Source organism: Sander lucioperca, chromosome 11 (assembly GCF_008315115.2).
Source record: "Sander lucioperca isolate FBNREF2018 chromosome 11, SLUC_FBN_1.2, whole genome shotgun sequence".
NCBI classification, from domain to species: domain Eukaryota; kingdom Metazoa; phylum Chordata; class Actinopteri; order Perciformes; family Percidae; genus Sander; species Sander lucioperca.
The window spans coordinates 1,837,005-1,857,126 of NC_050183.1; the positions used below are offsets into that span (position 1 = coordinate 1,837,005).

Here is a 20,122-nt window from a genome sequence, read left to right on the forward strand (position 1 = left end):
AGAAGTAGCAGTGCTTCGCCTTTCTGAGAATATAGTTCCCAGTTTGTATATGGTTAGAAGACGGCTGTGTCTCATATGACCTTGTTATTGGGGTTACTGTGAATAAGCTAAAGTCCCAATAAGTCGGCGTGTTCCTTTTAAATGACATTCAGTCTACAGGGAAGACGGTGGAATTAATTTAAAATGCTTTTTGGAAGCCCTTACCATTAGCCTTTCCAAAACCTGAAAATGTTCCACCTAGTGAAATGTGTTCCTACTAAGTTAATGCAGTTTATTTTAAAGCATAAAAATACAAATAGATGTAGAATGCATTTCCTCCACTGCACTTGCTATCTTGTTACACACATTCTTTATTCTTAAGTCACTGTTTCTCTTCATTTCCCCTTCTCTCTTTTGCTGTTTCCTGTTTATTTAAGTTTTTTTTTTTATAACAGAAACATATCATTTTTTATTACACTGTTTTAATGCCATGAAAAAATATACTGATTTTATCTGACTTTTTGATATAAAAAAATAACCAAACAAAGTTGAAATGCAATTTGATTTAATGAAGGAAGTTTCTTTTTCTTTTTTGCAGAACACACTTCCAAAAGTTGCAGAAATTAGCAACTACAGTACCTACTAATCTTAACTACTAACGTACTGTATATCTGTAGTTTGGTCTACTTTGCTCTATGTCACAGCCTTTGTGATTTCACCTCAACAACTAGAGTGCAAGAAAGGTGAAATTTGAATGTGTGCACACCAAGATTTATCGTCTGCATATAAATAAATATCAGGATCATTAAGTCCAACTTTACTGCCATCAAGCTGATGAAAGCTGGCAAACACACAGACTTCATAATGCATTGTTTCTGTGTGTGTGTGTGTGTGTGTGTGTGTGTGTAAGGTATGTGATAAGGTAGATTGACTCCTAATATAAACTGTAGAGGTGTCTACTGACATCCGTATAGCTGTGCCCTTTGTGTCCCTGCCTGGCAACCTCATTCTCTCGGTGTGTGTGTGTGAGTGTGTGTGTGTGTGTGTGTGTGTGTGTGTGTGTGTGTGTGTGTGTGTGTGTGTGTGTGTGTGTGTGTGTGTGTGTGTGTGTGTTCTTGTTTAACTACATTCGTGGGGTCCAAAAACCGGGAATACAGTATACTTGTGGGGTCCGGACAGCTTTGTGGGGCCTAAGGAATGCATTATGTCAATGATGGGTCCCCACAAAGATAGTGAGACGCACTATGTGTGTGTGTGTGTGTATGTGTGTGTGTGTGTGTGTACAATATTTGTATGTCTTTGTGTTTGAAAAAAATTACAATGCAATATGATTTCATTCTTGCTTCTGGGATTGTGTTTGCAAATACTTTATTAAAGTTGTTTAATGTTTGTGAAGGTCTGTGGGTGTTAGTTTGGGTTAGTTAGGGAGCAAGTCAGTGGACCTACATATATGTCTGTATACACAAATTATCACTCTCTCTCTCTTACACACACCACACTTAGAACATGCACACAAACACACACTTGGGCAGGTTAGCCCTCCTCCACACCGGCACCTGCTCCGTTGAAGGTGAAAGAAGTGCTCACTTGAGCTCATTGAAAAGTAGATGTGACAGTAAATTTTTCAGGCCCTTGTGAGATGGGAGATCTTGTTATAGCAGTCAGGATGGGGGTCAGGGCAGTGGCTGCTTGATGATTGAGGAAAAGAGAAGTAAATTCATTCTGCTTCGGGCACTTTGTCAAGTGCCAGTAGCTTACTGTTGAGAGCCACTCACCCATCACCGTGTTACGGCCCCAGAGGTCACCTCCACCGCCATAAATCTGCCTCGCCTGCTAAACCTACTGCCTCCCCCTGGCTGATCACGAGCAGGGAGATAGGCTGCAGCTGCTGCTGCTGCTCCTCATAGTCACTCAAATGAAAAAAAAGGCAGAGGGGAGAATATAGATTCTGCTTTTGATGCTGCTGATGGTTTAAGAGCAGGACACTGGATGTGCTGTGCCACAGGGGGGATGTGTACGTTTGGACTAATGGTTGTGTTGTGTGTGTGAAAGGATGGATGGATGGATTGCATATTTATAGCAAGGGGCATTTTGTGTGTGCATGCACTTCCATATACATTTTGTTTTATTCTGGGAGGGAGTCATTTCTATGTGTAAAGGAGGATTTTTGCAAGTCTTTTTAGACTGTCAAAGAAATTTTGATGATTGAAAAATAGATTGTGCATCACGGCGGCAGGAAAATGTAACAAGAGAAGGCTGATGTTGCAAACTCAACACTTAGTTGCTTTTTCACATGTTTTTGCAGACAGAGAAATAACTAAAACTAATAATCATTTATCATATTAATTCATGCATCACCTCACCCTTTCCTGCATAACATGCTCATCAGTCCACCCAAGCTAAAAATCTGCATAATAGTGCAGAGAGTGGCAAAAAAGGAGGAAATAAAACCAAGAGGTGTGCGAATGAAATAAAGTAAATTATCATACAAGAGAGGGCAAGGGACACTACACACTATTGGAGTGCTACATGTTCTATCACTCAATAAAGTAAAAGAATATTGAAAATGTAAGCAGTAGATGATGTGTCTCTCCAACACTATTACCTGTTGCCTTTGCCCAGTCTAGCATTTGCTTCAATATTATACATAGAGCGTTACTGTCCTGCATCACACAGTTCCATCGAAATGAATGGCTGCCTTAAAGCAAGGCACATACATTAAAACTGTCCTCACAACAATCAGTTTCGAAATATTACAATATTTTGTGTTAGCAGCAGAACTCTCAAATGTTGTACACTGCAGCTTTGCTCATTTACATAATCAGTGTTAGTAAATGCACTGCTACATTTAACAAAAAACTTCATCAATGCAAAAGGTTGCAGCCAAAATCAGCCTCTCAGTGTTTGTGTCCAATAAACATGAAGTTACACATAAGAACAACATATGTTCATTGCTGTAGTACATATGGAACAGTAGGCCACAGTAATGCCACATTTTTTAAATTGTTCTGATTCCGTTTGGGCTGAAGTTTACCAACACTGGTTGATGTTGAGCCATTTTTTATGATGAAATGTAAGATTGGGGGTTAGAAGATTGTTCTAGTGTTTACGCACTGCCAACATACTCTCTAGATATTCAAGTTGTTCCAAGATAACAAGCGAAAATCGACTTTTAATACTTAATGAGGACCAAAAAACTATATCTTATATTACAACTCTCACAATCAAAAGTCAAAAACTAATCTGGGCTTATGAACTATTTCTGGGGAGTTCTCCCTTAAGAAGTTTTTATTGGTCGTTTTTGTCTGCAACATTTAGAATCCCAAAGGTTCAGTGAAATTCTGCCACTTTTAGAGTGTGGGTAGGACTACAGTTTCAATATAGCCTCATATTCTTTCATTGGGTCACACCAAAACAGAAACCAACCATACACAAAACCATAGGGGATCCTGTTCTGTCTTTCTAAATTGATAATTGGTATATAGCAAAATTCTTCATATCTTTTGCCATGTGCTAACATTTTTCTTGGATGGTGGTAGAGGACTAAAGTCAGAAGAAGGAAAAATGATCTGGTGTGGGTGTCTGTGTGTTTGTATGTGTTGTTTTTTTGTACACACGCTTGTCCACATGTGCACAGATGGGGAGCGATCACTTCTTTCTAAAGTTTGTCATCGTGCACCATAATTACACCTGCCCTAACTATGTGCATGCATATGTATTCCACACCCATGTGTACATGTGTGAGTGTGTATCTGTGTGCACACGCCTTTCAAGCTTGTAGTGTAACAACGCCAGCCTGCTTTCAATATAGCCTCTTATTAGGTGGTGATTATCCTGCCTGCATCTGGCTTCTTTCAGCCTTTGACTGGAAGTTGGAGAGGCCAGGGGCACCCTGGGAAGAAAGGAGTGAAAACTTCCTGAACCCAGCTTTCACCCCCTACCCCTCAACTCCAGTGTACCCCTTAACCTCTCAAGGAACTTCCTTACTTTCACACTGGTGTGTTTTCTATAAACAATAGAAAATTCCAAATTGGGCAGAGAAATGTGTAGGTGATGCTCAGACTATGTTTGCATACATGGATGCATGATGCAGGCTGGTAAAGGTATTGTAGAAGGAACCTTCCAATTAAGTTCGACCTGTTCTACAATTGCACTCACTGTATCATATATCTGTCCAGAATTAACCCTGGAATTAATGGTCAATACTTGTGAACTATCCCATATTTGTACTGCAGATGAATATTGTGTTTTATCTGGTTAGTTAACAGTTTACAGACTTGTCACTGTATCTTCTCATGGCTGTAAATGCTGTTAAATTGTATTTGTTCCAGTAAAGAGACTGGATGAAATCACATTTCAGAAGTATTTCAGCAACCATCTTACATATTGGCTGCATTTGTGGGTGGTCATTGCATTTACTCAGTCACAGTCAACCACGGGCTAGTGGGGAAGTGCATGAATATGCCTTTCCTCTAATGCTACATGCTGAAATCTCTGACTGTATTGTGGTGAAAAGGTCAACCCACAGCTTCTCTCAAAAAATTATTTTTTGCACAAAATATTACCATAGCCGAGCTGCCAAAAACACAGTCGATAAGCACTATGTTTGGCGCTAATCCTCAGCCTGCCTCTTCAACATAGATACACATGTATGCACACACTTTCCTGTTCCCCTACTCCTACCCCTACTGAACTGACATAGCACCACTGGGAGATGTAGATTGAAATATCATGAAAAAAAATACTTTGTGAAGCCGAAAAGGGACAAGGAAAATAAGCAGACAAAAATAGAAGAAAAAGAAGAAGAACTAGATAGTACACAGGGAGAAAACAGTATGGCAGGATCTCGAGGGCCTGGCTGGGGGCTTTGTAAGAACCCATACATCAGCTGTCACCAGATGGGCTTCCAAAGAGCCACAACAAAAAAACACAATAGACTGGACAGATGGTCCTAAACAAACTGCAGTGGGTTTGATGCTATTAAAAGCTGTTTACCTCATGCCAGACGCCTGCAAGTGTAGTGGATGCATTGTGTGATCATTTCTGAATGACTGAATGTGTGTACGTGTGTGTGTGTGTGTGTTTGATAAACCCTCTGGTGTGTTTCTAGCCACCAAATGACCATTTGTAGCTTGAGTAAGACGAGTGTGTGTGTGTGTGTGTGTGTGTGTGTGTGTGTGTGTGTGTGTGTGTGTGTGTGTGTGTGTGTGTGTGTGTGTGTGTGTGTGTGTGTGTGTGTGTGTGTGTGTGTGTGTGTGTGTGTGTGTGTGTGTGTGTGTGTGTGTGTGTAATTTTGTCATAATTAAGTTACAATCAAAGACAAAACGTGATGGTGAAATACAGACAGTTTAATGATTGATTTGCAAAAAAGTGGATGCCAGCCAACTCCGTAGGCCATGACGAACTTTTGGCTTGCAACCAATAACTGGACAAATATAAAACAGACCCCACCGTCCCGTCTTTCTCTGTTACTCCCTCCCTCCTATCCTCTCCCCTTCATCTGCTCTCCTAAAGAGCGACTCTGACACCTCAGAATGATGAACTCCTTCAATGCGCTGACCTTTCTCCTTCGGACTAGTCACCCGCCCTCCTGCCCTCTTCCATGTAGATGAGACAGAGACAGATGAAGATATTTTGCAATGTGTGGGTGTCATGCAGTTACACAGTGAAATTAGTTTTGGTGTTGGTGGATGACGGCTGACCCACCTTCAGACCAGCAGTCAACCAGGGAGATTAATCCAGACACAGGAGGCCTGCTGGAGAGCAGTCATGACAGGCCCTGAACGAGAGAAGAGAGACAGGCAGGTAGACAGGCAGTCGGGGCGGATGGGTTCATGACAATGATATACTTACTGAGAATGTGTCCATATATCTATCTGTTCAACTTTCAGGTTTAAAATACAGATTGTCGTGTGCTGGGGACATGAATAATGTAAAGACCAAGTTTCTTCACCATGACGTGTAAAAATAGCCCAAATTTAGAATAGTTCCTGAACTCTGAATCATTAACCGATTTATGTAGGTATGGTGTTGTGGATTATTCCCCTGGTTGGAAAACCAGTCAAAGCCTTTGCAAATGGGACATTAGCAATCTGTGTCAGACAGATCAGGACATCCTATGGTCAACAGTTTAATCACTTCTAAGTTATTTATTATAATTCAAATGTATGTTACTATAGAATAAATACAAATGTACATCTTTATGATCTCAGTCTAATTCTGAGTTAATCATATATTAGCAGCCACAGCCTAATGACAACAGCTAACTATGCTAGATGGCTATTAGTTTATATTGCAACCCTGCTTCAGTTGTAAACCTATTTCCCCTCACATTATGGCAAGACATCAGTTAAATACCTGTTCATGTGAAATAAAGCTTTAGACATGATGTATAAGCTGATGCTAGCTGGGGATGACTAACAATATCTAATACATTAGCAACATGTTTCCCAGGGAGCTAGCCAGAATTTTTAATCTCACCCTTGTGTCCGTCCGCAGTCCTCTGGCCTTTTGGATTGTCCTTGAACAACCCTTACAGAACCTGCTCAGTCATTGTAAGACCATCCAGGTGCATCAGCTAACTGTCCGAAATGTAAAATGAGTGTCAGAAGTTGATGAATATGGTATCATTAGCCACGCCTGTTCTGCCTTCTTCATTAAATGCTTTAATTGGCTCCAATTTATAATCCTCCACCTTTGAGCTATCCTTTACAATTCTGTCTTGTTGCCATCTATAGATTTTCAGATCAGTGCATCTTACAGGTCAAATAAAAGGGAGAAATCCTTGGATATTTTGTTTTCTATTTAACTTGTGTTGGTTCACATGGACACTAAAATACCTTTGTTTTGTTAGTTGTTAGCTATTTTATGTTCATATTTTGAGGTATTGAATTGTTAGCTTAATATATTATTGCTTTTTAAGATCCTAAATAAATTATTTTGTAAGAGAACTCTTCATTTTTACTCATGAAAAATGATATACCATAGGAGAAGAGGAATAGCCCTTCCCTTCCCCACTTTTTGGAAATTGAAATCCATCATTGTAGTGATGAGATGTGCTCCATTCCTAGGTGCTTTAGGTGCGGATTCTGAAATTACAGAAACATATCAGCAATGTATGCATTTAATTGATGCTCTCATTCAGTTTGAGGGCATACAGCACATGCAAATGGACCCGTAAGTCCACTTCTAACCTCTGTTGAATGTTGCTCTTGGATGGTGCTGTGGATGGATGTATGAAATAGAAAAATCACACCCACAATATTTTGTTAGGATTTTCAGGGGAAACATTTAAGTTTGTATACAATTTTCATTAACTTCAAATATGTAAATAATGGTCTTTATATATTATTATTTAATGAAACATGACTTCAAGATACCCCCTCACTTGCTCCAAGTACGTGTCCTTGTGTGTGTGCATGTATGTATTCAGTTAGTTTTAGCAGACCTAACTCTGTGTGTGTGTGTGTGTGTGTGTGTGTGTGTGTGTGTGTGTGTGTCTCTCTCTCTCTCTCTCTCTCTCTTCAGGTCAGCTGTCCATTCCTTGTGTTCCAGAGAGACTTGAAAATCCCTTGAGCCAAACCTCCAAAGACACTCGTCTGCATAGGAAGGTAAGTGACTCCTGACACACACATCACATAGCAGGGTGTATCAGTCACTTTAGTGGGACTTTGAGCTTTGGGTAACAGGGCAGGTCAGGGGGTCAACAGCGGCATTTGATCTTTGACCTTCGGACAAAAACAGACTGAAGTCAGGGGCTGAGTGATTACTGTGTTGGGTTGACACATTCAACAGCAGCAGGTATGTTAGTTCTCTCACTGAGTTAGAACATATCAGTTTGATTATTAATTCAGTTTTATTAAGCATTACCCTCTATTAATGCTGTTGTAAATGAATTAAAAAAAACATGATAAACCTTAAACAAAATTGTAGCCTTGTAAAAATGTAATGGATTAAAAGTAATTAATAAAAAATATGTAGCATACACTTCTTAATACTTTGGGATTAAGTACAATAAAATGTGAGTTTTCCCACATTAGTGCAATCCTTGATTACTCCTTCAGAATGATTGATGCTTGTCATCTTTAGACCCATTTCATTAGAATGTCATATTGTTAAATAATATAAATACTATTGAAATTATTTAGTTAGTTGTTTTTTTGTATTTATTTATTCAATTACAATCCACATCTTGTAACTTTTTTCTTTTTCTAAATGGGTGTATTTTTTTTCCCCATTAAGTTCCCCCAAAAATAACCTCTTATCTAAAACAAAACTACTTACAGGGCTTAGCAGATCTCTCTCTCTCTCTCTCTCTCTCTCTCTCTCTCTCTCTCTCACACACACACACACACACACACACACACACCCTCTCTCACACACACACACACACACACACACACACACACACACACACACACACACACACACACACACACACACACACACACACACACACTCACCAATCCTTGACTGACCACCTCCCTACTGAAATAAATCCAAGCCTCAAACTCCGTGATCACTCTCTGCATATCCTTGTCCCCCTAGTGGCCAACATTAGAACCACATCACAAATCACCACATCTCCCTTGACAAGTTATTTTAATATATACTACATCTAAAGTCTTTTGTATCCAAAAGAACATCTGATATCTAAAGTCCCATAATGTTGATAATGTAAACATGATATAATGTAGGATGTTGTTAAAATAACAGTTTTATTAAATAAGGGAGAGCACTTTATATGAATTGCATTTGCTTTGAGAATAGTCTTTGCCTTTGTCTAGACAAGAGTAAACGGAGCATCCTTTGTGCTTTAGATTCAAAGCCGGCCATAAGCCCACTTCTTAAAAAACTTTTGTCATTAAGGAGTGCATTTATTTATACAGCATGGTGTGTACAATGTTGGAAAAAGATAGACACCTGTAGATAACTGTTAATATTTGTATAGTGTTAATTGTTTGAGCAGCTATGTTCATTTAACGCCGTGACATAAAACTGTGGAAGAAATACCGACTTTGTATTTAGAAGGTCTAATTTAAAGGGCTGCTTTAAGTTATTTCTCTATTGTGTAAATAAGAAATCCCGAGCGCAGAATTATAAGTGAAAGGAGGATAAATGTCTGAAATGAAAAACAGCAGTGTTCAAGATTAAAAACCACTGCTCATGTGCACCTCCACTCCCTTGATTACACAGGAAATTAGCACCCAACTAGTAAATCATTTAAAAATATATTAAGATAAAAAGACAAACAAATGTACTCAATATATTAAGTTAATATAATATATATATATATATATATATATATATATATATATATATATATATATATATAATATATAAATAGTAAGTCCTTTAAAACAAAAGGTAGATTTAGCAGTTTTGCTTTGAGAGAAATGTTTCTAAAAAGTAAGTTAATTCACTCAAGTACTGTACTAATGTACATCTTTGAGGTACTGATACTTTTCATGCCATTTTCTATTTCTACTCCACTACATTTCAGAGAGAAATGTTGTACCTTTTACTCCACTACATTAATCTGGCAGCTTTAGTTAGTAGTTACTTTACAAATTAAGATGTCTGCACACGAAACACATGTAGTTTATAAAATACGATGTTTTATCATAAATTACACTACCCAACAATATAACGGCCTATAAGTACAGCTGAAATGATTAGCCGATTAAACACTTAGTTGATTGAAAGAACTGTTTTGATCGTTTCCAGTTTCTAAAATGTGAGGATTTTTTTACATTGAGTACTTTTACTTTTAATATTTTAAGTACATTTTGTGATGATACTTACATACTTTTACTTAAGTAACATTATTAATGCAGGACTTTTACTTGTAACGGAGTATTTGTACAGTGTGGTATTAGTACTTTTACTTAAGTACTTCTTCCACCACTGCTAAAAACAGACTCAAAGATCAAAATGACTTTTTCAGCCTTTCCACTTTCTCTGCCTCTTTAAATCTTGATGAACGGCTACCACACAACAATGTCCAACTGTCCTACCTCTGATGTGATCGAAGCTGACTCTGCTCTCCACCCAGCTTTGTTTTTCTTCACAGCCGTTGGGTGGTCCATGTCGCTCGCTCCCTCTCTCTTTCCCTCTATCTCTCTCTCTCACTCATTGTCAAGTTTACAGCGTCTGTTTCTCTTTGAGCGCTACGGGACCCAGGCATGGTCCGAAACTCAATACCAGAGTATACACAATTAAGTTCACACCAGAGGTTATTTAGTGGAAGTGTGGTCTCATTCCACAAAATGTGTGAGTCAGTCAAAGGATAGGAGGGTGTGAGTATTTATGTGTGGCTGGTTAGTTGGTCAAGGTTAACTTAATGATGGGAGGTTGAGATGGTGTGTGTGTGTGTGTGTGTGTGTGTGTGTGTGTGTGTCTGTTGTGTGTTTTCTCGGGGCGTTCTTCTGGTTTCAGCACAGGCAATAGTGAGAGACTCTGTACTGGTAGGCTGTTGCTATTTGAGATCAAATGTAAGGTTTTAGTAAGTGTTATTAATAATTTGATTCATGATGATGGATTGCAGTTGTGTCTTATTCAAGTTGATGTACTTTAGCTTTCTACCTGCTGCAATGTGGGAAAAGTCAAATAGTATAATGTTTATGAACTTATCAGAATAAAAGCATAATACTTTTACAGCCACCCAAGTGGCTCGCTTAGCCGTGAGTAATGCAGCAGCAACGTGCTGTGATTTTATATAAATATGACCTATGTCCTTAGATTAGGATGGTTTAGCAAGTAATGACAGTAAAATTAAACTCTATGGAAGATATTTCTCAATGTCTTTCAATGTTATCTGCTTTCGAATCTCTGGAAATTATTAGAATATATGTTTTTCAATCCTTCCTAATAATTTATTATACTTAAAAAAAAAAAAAATCAAAATTAGAAACTTTTTAAATAAATCAGCATCGTCCAAAGAATCCATAGGCCCTTGTGTTCTGTTGCGTAAAACATAAAAACAATATTTCTGGTTTTGCCCTGCTGAACTCATCCCAGTTGACCTTTCCAGCCTGTTGAGTGTTTCAGTGTTGGACCCGTTAGCCATAGCTCCCTCTGAGTACCATTCACACGCGATTGGGAGTCCCATGACAGGCCAGCTGGAACCTTCAATCCACCCCCCCCCCCCGCCCCCCCCCAACACACATACAGACACAAATCCTCCATGGAGCCACCACTGGCCAGCCAGCCTGTCAGTCATTCAATGGGAGGGTTGCTGTAAGAGTGTGTGTGTGTGTGTGTGTGTGTGTGTGTGTGTGTGTGTGTGTGTGTGTGTGTGTTGGGGGTGTTGTTGGGTCTTCCTGTTTTGGCCTGTGTGCTTCAGTCCTTCCTGGCAGGGGGACTGCTGGTGTCATGTCTGTCAGCTATGGGACCAGCAAGACACATAAAATGTGCACACCTTTAATCATTGTTCATGTCAAAAACGTATTATATTCTCATCATATTCTTGAAAAAAAAAACAGCATTTAGACTAGAGCATGGGATTTAAAAGCTCTCTGTAGCAATCCAGACTAATGACATACTTGTTCTGGATAGGTTAGCAGCTCTTTAAACCAAGGTGAGGCAAGTTTTATTGTATTTTTTACAGACTGTTGATTAAACTTCCCCCATACCAGACTGAAGTCATTTTTCTGGACAAACAGTATAACACATTTCTCCACCTGTGGCCAGCATTTCCATCATATCAGATGTGGAGAGAATCAACTTGCTATTTTACGATTTGTAGTAAAAGAGAATAGCGGTCAGTTATATACTATTAGCAAATGTTTTTTTACGCTTTTATCACACCAACCTCCAAAAAACACAGGCTACACAGACCAGATCAGTCTCTCATTGACTCTCAGATGTCACTCACAAACATACAAACTGATTTTACAGTAAATCCTTTCCATATAAAACCATGAACATGAATTGATCAAAGACAAGTTTCATAGTTGAGCAAGACACTAATGACTGATTAGTCAAAAAAAAAAAAAACTAAGAGGAGAAAGCTCTAGCACTTATCTTTGCTGGTTCACATTGAAACCCACTAAAAAGCTTTTAAATTACCTACCAGAACATCTAAAATAATTTAAAACACTGTGTAAGTTGTAAAACATATTAAAACCATTTAAAGATTCACACACATGGGTGGAAGTTCTGTCATGATACTCCTGATATGGTCATTAAGAAGTTTTTGTGTGTACTTGTACAGTATAAAAACATCAATTCTACCTTAATTTCAGTTTGATGACGTATTATACACTTTCTTTTAATGAAAATACTCTTTACTTCAGTAAGCACCAAAGAGATTTGGTGGGTTTATGGTAAAATGCCACATTGGGCCTTTCACAGAGACTATAATCTAGTACTTTTTCCACTCCTGCTCTCTCTCACATACTCAGATATGTACAAATTAAGTGTTTATATCTCAGACACATACACTAACTCATGCCTCTTCATGAGAGGTGGGTATGTCTTGGGGGGAGCACCAGTCATGTTCCATTAATCCAAAGCAACCAGTGGTGATTGATCAATTAGCCCTGCTTAAAGCTGGGGCTCAGGCTGATCAATAGCACTGATCACCAGCCAGAGGTTTTCATTAAGACCTGCTGCTCTGCATGAGTAGACTCCATTAGCATAGACCTAAATGGGCTGCGAGGAATGCAAATACGCTGGAGAAAACCTACATACACACACACACACACACACAGAGAGACACACACACACACACACACACACACACACACACACACAGAGAGACACACACACACACACACACACACACACACACACACACACACACACACACACACACACAGAGAGACACACACAGACACACACACACAGGCCACATAGCTTTGCCCCCTATAAAGTGTATATGTATGGGTGAAGGAGTAAGGAATATATAAAATCACATACTTATAGTTTGTGTCACATATTCACGTTATAATCACAAATGTAACATTTCTTGCAGGGCTATTGTACTAAATCCTATAGGATGATACAGTTATTGTGTCCACCCTCCTAATGTAGCAAACATTTTAATTTACAGTAAAAATTAAGTGCTCTCCCCGGAAAAAGTTCCACAGAGTTGCCTCTAGCATTTATAAACCTGCCATTGTACAACACTGGAGTTATCTGGTATTTTAAAATTATTTTTGGAAAAAATATGAAATGATAAAATCATTTGCCTTATTGTATGGTCTATAATATAGCGAATATTTGTTTAAAGAGACCTTTTAACAAAAAAAAAAAAAAAGACCGAATCTCTTCAAACAATGTTTTTGTAGCAGAATTGATGCCTCTAGCTGCTACTTCTATGTTCTTTAATATATGCTGCTAGCTATGTTATGTTTTCTAATTGATTATGAGTGAGCCACTGATACATGAGACGTCCCTTGAACCATAATGTCACAAACAGCGCTCATAAGCTCAGAGTGTTTCTCAAAGACACTGAGTAAACTCTTCCTTACTGCTTTCTTATTTATCGTGGGATGTTCTGAATACGAATGGCCAAAAATATAAACATAATGAGTCATATTGCCTCAAAATTGTCTTTATTGTACCATAATGAGCATGCCTGGCAGTAATTCCCATCCAGCCCACTCATTGTCAGCCTGTTAGTTACCTGAACAACAGTGGATGTTGCTGCACAACAGCGATATTTCTGATTCACGACCCCATCAAACCCACGGGATCATCCGTAGCTCAAAACAGAAAAACACCGGCCAGCTACCACTGACAAACTCACCTTTCTCACCCTTTCCTAACCCTCAGTGGGACCGAGAGCCATTGTTTTACTTAAACAATCCTCATTGAATTACAAACTGGCTGCATGCTTTGTTCAGTGAGGCCGATGCGTACTGCTGTCATGGGTCCTATCGTTAATGTGCCATCACTGAACCTCACATCCTCAGCAGACACTGAGCTTATTTCCTCCATCTGTAGGTGAATGTGTGAGCACATATGCCCATATGTGTGTGTGTGTGTGTGTGAGAGAGACTGACACTATACGTGTGTATGGGGTAATAGAGGAGGTTAGTGGGTTTGCCGTGTGTGTGTGTGTGTGTGTGTGTGTGTGTGTGTGTGTGTATGTGTGGGTGTGTGTGTGTGTGTGTGTGTGTGTGGGTGTGATAGTATTAAATCGCTCAACAGAGAAGAGAATAGATAATCATTGTGGCGTGGGGTGCTTTGGTCACTAGTGGAAGCACCACAGAGACCTGGTGAAATACAGTACACACCCACACAGTAATTCATTTTACTATACAGAAAAATGCTAGCTAAAATCTGCTATATCTATCTATAAATCAGGATATCACTGTGAGAGTTTCCCCACACATGCGCAGTACAGTAGCGGGGGCGGGGAGTTGCTGCATCCCTAGAACTGGAAGCTCATTGATTGCGGTTCACCGGCTAACGGTGTCATATTCCAAAAAGTGGTCATCCGCCAAAAAGTTATTGCTGTCTACCCAACATGCAAATACAATCGTACACAGACACGTTAGATGAACGCCAGGGCTCTTGGGCTCTCCAGCACGTTGTTTTGTTGCCGGAGGTTGCGTACCTTTCTCCGGCCGTGCTGCACACCTGGGGCCGGAGCACATCGCTACACGTTGTAGTGGCTTCTCCAGCAGGCTGAGCTGGGCTCCCTGCTTTCTCCGCCCAGGCCACATCGCTACCTGGATGTGTGACGCCTAGACGAAAAAAGGGGATACGCCGAATCTATAGCTGAGCCTCTGCCGAGCCGGGGTTAGCTTAGTCTGCTAACTTAACGTTACTTTCTCATAACACGGCCAAAGTTCACTACCGCTGCCACCATGTTATAATCTGGTCTAACACTCACTAAAACTACTAAGAATATCAGTTAAGTCACCCAACGGGCAATAGTTTATTTAGCGTTCTTCTGGCGAACACACATGGCTACTCTGATACCTCTAGGTGCAACCTCTAAAACAGTCCATGCTGCAACACGTACACGGTCCATGCACGCACGCACGGAACAAACAGGCACTGCACTAGTATCTAATCTATGACAGACTACAATAAAAGATGATGGTAAGGAGAACGATAGTAATAAATTATATTACTGGAATCTTTCTTTTTTTAGTCAAATATATAACTGTATTTTCATTTTTAGCCATAGTAAATGTTTTCAAGTCCAACTTTTACCCTTTTTAATCTTAAATAGTATGTCTGTATGATTCAATCTGATTTCTCAGTGGACATGGGAAGTTGGAACCATGAATCATTGTTTATCCATAATTTCTGGGTGCAGTGCCCAATGGCACCACTTATGAGTAAAGTATGGACATGCCAGGTTTACCTTTGAAGGACTCTTATCAAACTCTGATCCAGTACATCACTCAAACAAATACAATGAACCCTATAATGTTAATTTGTGTTGATACTGTTTCTTTAAGGTATTACAATCACAGTGACAGTAGATTCATTTTCTAGCCTGTGTTTATATTGGATTGAATCATATTTGTATTCATCCAAAAAAACAGATAAATCCAAGACTGGTCATTAGGGTCATTTGGGTTAGAACAAGGTTCATGGTTTAGTAATGAGTAGGGATAAAGAGAGAATGTCTTCAAGAGGAGATACCCAGAGGTATGGCAACACGGATGTGTGTGCTTGTATCTCTGTGTTTTAGCGGAAAGGAAGGGAGTTGGTCACAGAGATACTGAGGCAGACAGGAAGAGATCATCCTGGTGTTGCCATGGTTGGGGTTAAGCCATCTGGCTCCCCAGGCCCATACATAGTGCACACACAGGTTACTGCTCAAACACACACGCAAATGGATGGGGATGCCAGTGCGCACAAAGTTATAAACTTGAATGTGATGTCTCCTTCCTCTTCGCCTCTCACCTCTTGACTTTTTACCTTCTCAGTATTAATTGGTGTCAATTTTATTGTTTAAAGATTATACCTTTTAAACTATTGCATTTACATTGAGTCATCGTATGTTTATGAAAGCACCAGATACATGTGTAAAATGTCTGCCCAGCTATATATATATATATATATATATATATACATGCACAGAAACACACACACACACTCTTTGTGACCATTTGCACTGATGTCCAGAGTTTAATGAGTTTTTTGCAGGGATGGCATGGCAGCAGAATGATATTTCCGTGATGTGTGTGTGTGTGGGTGGGTGGGATGGATGGATGGATGGACGGATGACACCCGTATCCATCCCCACTGGGGAGAGGAAGTCCCTATCAGAACACAACAGGAAAGAGACTGAGCAAAAACAAGCGCATGTCTTTTTGGACATTAAATCACTTCCTGTAGGACTCTGGGCTGCCTCCTCCTTCACCATTCTCTGCCTCCACCTCTCAGCCCAGTTTAACCACCCTTTTGGCAGACAGAGAAATTGATCATGCCTCTTCATCTGTCTGCGTCAAAAGTGTGTTTTCCTGTGAGTACGTCTCTAAAATATTACAGTAATGAGTGAAATAAGAGGCTTGAGACCGTTTCTAAAGCAACAGTATATTTTAACAATATAAAACACCTTTGCTTCAAAAGTAAAGTCTGTTGCCTTACAGACACAGCATATATATGTAATGCTGTGCAGCCTGCCTATCTGATTTATCGCTCTGACTTGCAGATGTGATGAGTATCGTAGGATGCAAGTGCCATATAAATCCCGGCATCCTGACAGATCACAAGCCCTGAGTCTGGACCTGGTGCTTTGATCTTCATCCAAGACAAAAAACAAAGAAACAAAAAGCTTTATCTGTGGCTTCTGCAGGAAAAGGCCTTTTTAATGGCAACAGGAAAAGACAATGACCACCGTTTTCATCTAAACACAAACACTAGCCTCACACTGCCAGTCTTGTCATTTTCTCAGGTTGTGTGTGATACCAAATGGCTCATTGCAAACATCAGACATCTTGAGTAAATTGCATACGTATATTGAAAATGCAGCTCTCACACAATGCTGTCCTCGTCCAGGGCACAGCTGTAAAAAATATGACTTCCTTCCTGTAGGCAATTTCCTGTTTATGTCTGAATTCAGGTCAGGAGAGGGGGATAGTGGTCCCTACCTCATCCACCGTCATCCTTCCCTATAGGTGACCCCGGTCCTGATAACGCAGAATGCTATGGAGCCCAGTGTCACTATGTTGAATAGAATACCTGTCCCTCTACTTCTCTAGGTTTTCAAATTTCTCATTTCTTCTCTCTGTCACTAATAATCACAAACACTCTTTTATCTTAATCTGTCCCTTCCTCTTAACACACAGAAAGAGATATATCCGCAACATAAACAAGTTTCTTCCAACATGCCAAAATGAAAAACATTGGATAACAGCCTCTTGTAGCCACAAAACACATAAAAAAGGAGATATGACATTATTTGCACACACACACACACTCTCCCCCCAAAAACATCTCAATTGTACACACATGGATCTTCCTGAGGTGCCCTGTTTGTTTAATTTTCTGCTGATTTGCCTAAAACAGGCAGCAGCCGCTGCTGTGAATGTTTAAATTAAGAGTTCATGTTCGGCTCTGTATGATATGTTGTGGTCGAGCATGGACGGTGGGTGCTTGACGAGGGGTGTCCAATGGTGAGTCTGGGAGAAATGTGGGGGGAGCTGATGGAGATCCCCAAGTCTCTGGGCACAGTCATTAACATAGCTCCTCGGTTTGGAGCTGAGAAAGCATGCTCGGCACTCTGGGCTCATTGAAGATGCTCCCCAGCCTAATTGGAGCATCCATTATTTATGAGTTTTTACAAATTCCAACTAACATTTTTATCAGATGTGGATGTCTGTTTCTGATTTGGCTTCACTGGGTGCTACTGTCCTCCACCCAACAAGATGGAAATATTTGTCCAATACAACTACTTGGTATTACAAAGCAAGAATTTTACTTTTGGGTGCTGATTTCTTATTAATTTTACATGTATGCTTACTTTTTTGCTTTTTTCACAGTGGTTGCAGGGTGGATATAGGTGAATAGGTGTTATATTTCAAACGGTGACGTATTTGGTGGGGACCCAAAGAAAAGGCTTTTAACCACCCCGGCTTTATTTTAAGTAATACTTTTGATAACACTAACATCAATGAGTCTTTGCAATGTAAATGGCAGCTCCTATTGCCAAATCAACTGAAATCAACTTTTTTTCAGACCGCATAATTGAGTCCAACTACCCCTAACAAATCAAGTGTTGCTTTCAGCTATCCAGTCACCAGTTGGTTAATATATATACTCAATAATTACTTAGTAATTTATTATACATGTTATTTTTAATGTAAAACACTGAAGAAATTGCATGATAAAGGTGGTATGCAACACCAATACTATTATTATTATTATTATTATGAATAAATGTGTGTGTCTGTGTGTGTGTGTGTAAGTACGTTATTAAAGTTTATGTATATAGCACTTCTCACGGACAGTCACACGGTCACACGGGGCTTCACCGGCCAAATAAGTAAATACATTAAACAATAAAAATCACAATAAATCACAGTAAATCACAATAAATCATGTGCGCGCATGTGTGTGTATGTGTGCGTGCGTGATGAGCCCCGTTCTATCAGGAAGTGTCGTCTCTTTACTGCCTACCATCCCAACCTCGTTCTTCTGTAGCTGAGCCAGTATTGATCCGACTGCTGCCCTGTGCTGCTCCTTCAGCCTCAGGCTTCTCACAGCCTCGCCTCACCTTACATCACTCACCTCACATTAGACTCTGAGCTTGATATGCACTGTTAGGCTCGGGTACACTCCCAGAGAGAGAACTTGTCAAATGCCAGTTAACATGAGTTCTACCAGAAGGCTGCCCGCTTGATGTCAATCTTGCTTTGGGTGCTGGAGGTCAATTCAACAATGCTGTGCCATCTATTATATGGTTTTGTTTTTGAGAGTTGTATTTGGAAATTGTTATTCTTGTCAGTAGAACCTTGATTACACACAGCAAATTATTATTCTATGTTTTCTCTATCTCTGTATTTGTTCACAAATTCTGATGTTGTGGGTAAATAGTTTCAGAATGGATTATTTCTTAACCTTTTTTTCTGGATTATTAGCTTGCACATACACAGTCTTTTAGCAGGGGTTTTAAATGCTTTGCTGAAGGGCACAGTTAAAGTCATTGTCCAACCCAGCAGATAGTGTTTGTCTTTCCCCTTACCGTACCCACTTATTTTATAGCTAGTAGTAATATGGTGTCCACAGATAAGATATACAGTATACACTGCTCTGACACTATGTCCCTTGACTTTAGAAGGCTAATGTAGCTTAAAGCGCTTTAAAGGACAGTGTCAACATCATGGAAAACCACTTTACCAGTGTAACACTAGATCAGGGCTCCACAGTGTGAGCGTTTCACTCACGTTTGCGAAAAATAGATGTGTGCGAACCATAGACTGTTAAATTATTAAATAAATACAGTTTGAAGCAGAAGTAATTAAAAACCTAGAATGCTTTTTATATTCAAACAAATGAAATCACTTTGCTTGTAAATGTCTCCTAGTATTCCTTTTATTAAAGAAAAACACATTATTTGATACATTTTTCGCCTTAGGAGCACACATGCTCCTTGGGAGAAAAGTTAGTGTCGAGCCCTGTAAATGTTGTGTCATATGCTGCAGTTTTGAGGGGTGGAGAGTTTAAGATGATAGCTTTGAATGAAGTGGGAAGGCCATTCAGCAATTGGGGTTGCAGCGGCCTCAGCAGCCAGGACCAGGCAGTATAATGGTATCCAACAGAGGTCCAGCCAACACAAAGCATGTACACACAAACCTTCCGGTTTGCTCCCCAACCAGAAAGCACAAAATCGCAATAATCAAATGCTAACATTATTAACGATTTAATAGAGTATCTATGATCGATCAACACCAGCTCGACAAACCCAGAACTCCAAGTGATAAGAGGCAGTCTTTCCCCTGTTACATTTAACTGGCCTCTCTAAAACAGAGCTACAGCTCCAAACAGATGCTGATTGGATGTTTCTCAAAGATCCTCCCTGGGGCCCACACTCTCCTTTTTCATAGCTATGTTTAATGTTCATTTGTAGAAGCCTCTATTACAGTGTTATTGCTGCCTCTGGCAAAGGACCCAGCCTATTAAGAGTCCTCAGCAGCTTACAGAAACTGTTGCTGTCCCAAAGGAGGGACAG

At 39.7% G+C, this 20,122-nt stretch overlaps 1 protein-coding gene across 3 annotated transcripts in view; it reads left to right on the forward strand.

Annotated features, from left to right (window-relative positions):
- Positions 1-20,122, forward strand: part of LOC116055217 (adhesion G-protein coupled receptor D2) — a 101,188-nt gene that overhangs the window by 73,301 nt on the left and 7,765 nt on the right. For all 3 annotated transcript variants that reach the window (XM_036006946.1, XM_031307035.2, XM_031307036.2), the window contains one exon: positions 7,507-7,589. In XM_036006946.1, the coding sequence (XP_035862839.1) occupies positions 7,507-7,589 (83 nt within the window). The remainder of the gene's footprint in view (positions 1-7,506; positions 7,590-20,122) is intronic.